This window comes from Myotis davidii, unplaced genomic scaffold (assembly GCF_000327345.1).
Source record: "Myotis davidii unplaced genomic scaffold, ASM32734v1 scaffold281, whole genome shotgun sequence".
Lineage (NCBI taxonomy): Eukaryota > Metazoa > Chordata > Mammalia > Chiroptera > Vespertilionidae > Myotis > Myotis davidii.
Genome location: NW_006293784.1, coordinates 4,293,913 through 4,298,564, shown reverse-complemented (window position 1 = coordinate 4,298,564; position 4,652 = coordinate 4,293,913). Strand labels below are relative to the sequence as shown.

At 37.7% G+C, this 4,652-nt stretch overlaps 2 protein-coding genes across 5 annotated transcripts in view; one reads left to right on the top strand and one right to left on the bottom strand.

The window, feature by feature from the left end:
* TOMM20L (translocase of outer mitochondrial membrane 20 homolog (yeast)-like) overlaps positions 1–2,737 on the top strand; it is a gene marked incomplete at its 5' end in the record, with an annotated part of 8,751 nt that extends 6,014 nt beyond the window's left edge. The window contains 2 exons of the mRNA XM_006767723.1: positions 1,240–1,382; positions 2,561–2,737. Of these exons, the coding sequence (XP_006767786.1) occupies positions 1,240–1,382; positions 2,561–2,614 (197 nt within the window). The remainder of the gene's footprint in view (positions 1–1,239; positions 1,383–2,560) is intronic.
* The window catches only part of TIMM9 (translocase of inner mitochondrial membrane 9 homolog (yeast)), a 10,732-nt gene continuing 8,600 nt past the window's right edge, over positions 2,521–4,652 (bottom strand). For all 4 annotated transcript variants that reach the window (XM_015566489.1, XM_006767668.2, XM_015566488.1 and 1 more), the window contains 2 exons: positions 4,430–4,525; positions 2,521–3,187 (listed from right to left, as the gene is read on the bottom strand). In XM_015566489.1, coding sequence (XP_015421975.1) covers positions 3,053–3,187; positions 4,430–4,525 — 231 coding nt within the window. In that variant the 3' untranslated portion in view covers positions 2,521–3,052. The remainder of the gene's footprint in view (positions 3,188–4,429; positions 4,526–4,652) is intronic.

Below are 4,652 nucleotides of genomic sequence, written 5' to 3'. Positions count from 1 at the left end.
TGTCAAAATTTCAACTTGTATCCTATATAATAAAAGCTAATATGCAAATTGACTGAACTGTGGAATGACCAGTCGCTATGATGCCCACTGATCACCAGGGGGCAGACACTCAATGCAGGAGCTACCCCCTGGTGGTCAGTGCGCTCCCACAGGGGGAGCTCTGCTCAGCCACAAGCCAGGCAGCGCAGCGGTGGTGGTGGGAGCCTCTCCCGTCTCCAAGGCAGTGCTAAGGATGTCTGACTGCTGGGAAACGGGCCTAAGCCATCAGTCGGAAATCCCCTGAGGGCTCCCAGACTTTGAGAGGGCGAAGGCCAGGCTGAGGGAGCCCCCCCAACCACCCCCTTGCCGAGTGCACCGGGCCTCTAGTTATTACCTAACACCAGAAGAGAGGCAGCATACTGTGGTCTCAAGGTTCGGAAAATTAGGTTCTGTTACTAGTTCTGGCATTAATTAGCTTTGAAACCTTAAATCATTTCACTGATCTTTGCCTCAGTTCCCCAAAACAAGGAAGTGAGACTGAGTCCATGTTCTAACTTAAAGTCTGATTAATTTCTACTCTTCACAAATGTTCATTCTTACTTTATAGCCAATCATCCTAAACTCAATTTAAAACTTTAGAGATGAAAGTTCTTAAATTTCTTAATTTCTTCCCCTGAATATGTAATTCATGTTACACTAAATCTTGTTTTAAAAATGCTCCCCAAAGATTTTTTTAAATTGTCATTTAGCCAGAAAAACATGTTTTATCTACAATTTCATCAGCCACACATGTAAAGATAACAGAACACAACCTTTAAAAAAAACCTCAATACCTACTACCTCTTACAGGTATTCGTATTTCAGCTTGACCTCTGTGAATCTGGCAGGTCAACATTTCCTCTCACATTTATATCCTTTGTGAGGCTTGTTTGCATAGCCTTTGTCTTTTTAAAAATGTTTTTATTGATTTTAGAGAGAAAGGGGGAGAGAAACATCGACAAAAAACATTGATTGTCTGCCTCCAGCACACCCCCTACTGGGGATCGATCCTGCAAACTGGGCATGTGCCCTGACTGGGAATCAACTTTCGACCTTGTGGTGCATGGGATGACACACAAGCAACTGAGCCACACTGACCAGGGCAGCCTTCATCTTGATGTGCTTTTAAAGTTTTAATACTTGGTGCTTTCTTGGTAATTTGTATCATGTATACTTTGAAGAACATTAAAATTTAGCTCTGAACGTATCAATTTGTTTCAGGAGAGCACAGAATGGGGGTTGAACATCTCAGCAATGCCCTTTCGATGTGTGGGCAACCACGGGAACTTCTGAAGGTTTTTAAACACACACTCCCTCCCAAGGTATTTGAGATGCTGTTACACAAAATTCCCCTGATTTGCCAGGTGAGTACTTATTTATCTTTGTGAAATGGGCAGAATAAACAAATTGGGCTTGGATGCATAGAAATAGCAAAGTAGATGTGTGACTGGCCCAAAGTTTTAAATGAGTAAAATCTGAATTTTTTATTGCCTTTCTTAAGGGGAAACAAGCCAATTCTTTCATGTTCCTTTGACTATAATGTATCGTATATTTTGTTGAGAATTGTTTCAGCATTTCAATTTTAAAGATAGCATTGTTAACATTTTGTCTTTGTACTGTCAAAGATACCACAATTATTGACCTACTGTACTGTCCATGGATGCCTTTAAGTTAAATGGTAATTGTTATTTAAATGTCCTAGAGTAGTGGTTCTCAACATTGGCTGCACATTAGAATCACCTGGGAATCTTTTTAAAATCCTGATTTCTGGGCCTCACCCTCCGGAAATTCTGTTTCTTTGTTATGGGGTGGGGCACATTAGTATGACAAAACATAGATATCATGTTGGTAAGTTTAAACATATGGGCTAATCAGTGTTTTCTAAAGTATAACTTGAGAATGGTATCAAATGAAATCCTTTCAAAAGCTAATTATTAATAGGTATTAGTCCACTTACATTTACCAAACTGCTTGATATGCTTATGGATCAACTAGAATGTCCTAAAAATGCTTGGATTTTAGGACTCATTTAGCCATAAGACACTACTTTTAACTTTGGTTCATTTATTACACTGATCACATCTTGGCTGAGATACACTATGTATTGTTGGTCTGACTCAGAATCATTCGCGTTAGACTCAGCTTCTGAACAAAACACACATTCCACTAGACTTGCAGTGGCTCTCAACCTTTCTAATGCCGCGACCCTTTAATACAGTTCCTCATGTTGTGGTGACCCCCAACCATGAAATTATTTTCGTTGCTACTTCGTAACTGTAATTTTGCTACTGTTATGAATCGTAAAGTAAATATCTGATATGCAGGATGTATTTTCAGGGGTCATGACCCACAGGTTGAGAACCGCTGCTAGAGCCTAACAGTCAACTCAAATATTCCCAAGTTAGTCTCAGATGGGTTGTTTCCTGAAAATATATGGAAATGTAGCTAGACTAAGATGTGTAATGCCCTCCCTGACACAGAAGAGAAGCAAGAAAAGGATTGTGCATTGAAATGATTAGTAACTATTTTATGTATTTACCAGCAATTTGAGGCAGACATGAATGAACAGGAATACTTGGAAGATGATCCTGATTGAAAAAACACTTCAACGTATCCACAGTCCAATCAGAATACTATATTATGATATAGCATAAACAACTGCGCAGTGATATTTCCATTTATTATTTAACTTGTAGAAATAAAAATTTTTTCTATCTCAGTCATGATTTTGCTTTAAAATTAATAGTCACTATTGAAGAAATAATGGTTTATTTTTCTAATCAAGTGACTAAGCTCCTGAATCATAAAGACTCAACAAATGTTGCATCTTACATTTTGATTGGGCAATAAGACCTTCTATTTTGATTATCCCTGGTAAATAGCAATTTTGTTTCTCCAGTGGTTTCCATTTGCCAGTCCTGACAGATGGTTAACATGGTGGCTACTGCGTTCAGGGGATCCTATCAGATGAATCCTCACTTCCAGTGCAAAGCTATTGGCAGCTTTTCAGGGAAAGTCCACCCATCAGACGCCTCTATCGTGGCTGGCCAAGGAGTCCTGCTTTGGCTGCCAGGGCTTCATTCTGCTGAATATGATATTCCTGAAATCTCATGGATATTCTTTGCGTCATTTTTAAATATTTCTGTAAGCAATGTTCTGAACAGGTGGTCTAGAAATAAAATAAAGAGAGAAGATGGAAGAGGCAATACAGAAATATTAATTTGAAAAAAAAAAAAGCATGTATTCTAAAAGACCAACCAGTAGGTACTTTTTTTTGAATATACCTAAGAATTAAATGGTATTAATAAGTAGCAGGTGACCATAGCTTTCAACTGTTAATACAAGAGGTATTACATTTTGATACCTACAGGTCTGTAGGCACTAAAAACAATGGTAAGTCCCTGCTATCTGGACTAGATTTTCTGCAGTTGTGTTTTAGTATTAACTGAAAGCCTACATTCCCATTCCCTTATTCTGATTATTAACCGTTTGACTGCTAAGGAGCGCTATCGCGCTCTTCTTATGTTACTCCAAAAATGCGAAGAGCGCGATAGCGCTCCTGTTTTTTTTTTATGCCAAGACTGCGGAGAGTGTAATAATGCTGCTCCAAAACACTAGAATTTGTATAAAAGTGTTTTACATTTTTTCCCATACACGCGCAATTAGTGCTGCAGTTTTGGCATATGTCCGAAAAAAATACGTTAGCAGCCAAACGGTTAAAATGTAGGCCCAGTACAACTTTGTTCCTTTTTAATGAGAAATTCCATTCTTAATATTAAGTTAATTCTCAACCTTTTACTTTTTTCCAATAAAAATATTACACTTAGCATCTATTAAACATTGTCATTTATTTAACAAGTACTTATTCATTGCTGGTTAAAAGTTAAGATCTTGGCATGAATGTTTTCAGTATTCTTCCATTGGAAGACGTTATGTCACTTTAAGCCAATACATAAATGTTTTGATGAGTAGATTAACAGTTATAACTTCTAATAGGATTGGGTTTTGAGAGTCTGTCTATGCAATATGAGCGACCAAATTCGAGCTCTAGTTTTTCCAAAGTTACCCTGGATTCTCAGGATCAGATAGAAAAGCCATGTCAAGTTTCTCTAGCTAGGTCATCTTAATGGAAAGCTAATTACTAAGACTTTGCAATGGAACAATAATTCAGCAAGCCCCAGGCATCGTCTCTAAAAAAGTCTGCCTTGATTCAATGTGACTATCATATTAAATTTGTCATCACTAAACTCAAATGTTATGGGTCCTTGGCTGATTTAGTTCCTCCAAGCAATGGAGCATAAAGGCAGGCAAAATTCCTGTAATAACTAGGAACAAGCAAAATGCTTAGGGGGATTGCATTTAAGTTGCTGATCACAGATTAGAGAATTTTTAGTGGGTACACTTTTCATACCTCTTCAGGTTTTACTTCTCTTGTTGTGAAGTCTTTAACACAGTCCAAAAAGCAGGTTTCTGTAAGTTTATTGTAGGTTCCAAGAAATTCTTTAAACTATAAACAAATAAGGTATTTTTAAAAAACATAAATAAGGTGTTAATATTTGGTGTTTTAGAAAAATGTTTATTGTTGCAAGTATTACAGAAGTCCCTTCCCCCCCAACACTGACCCTCTCTCCACC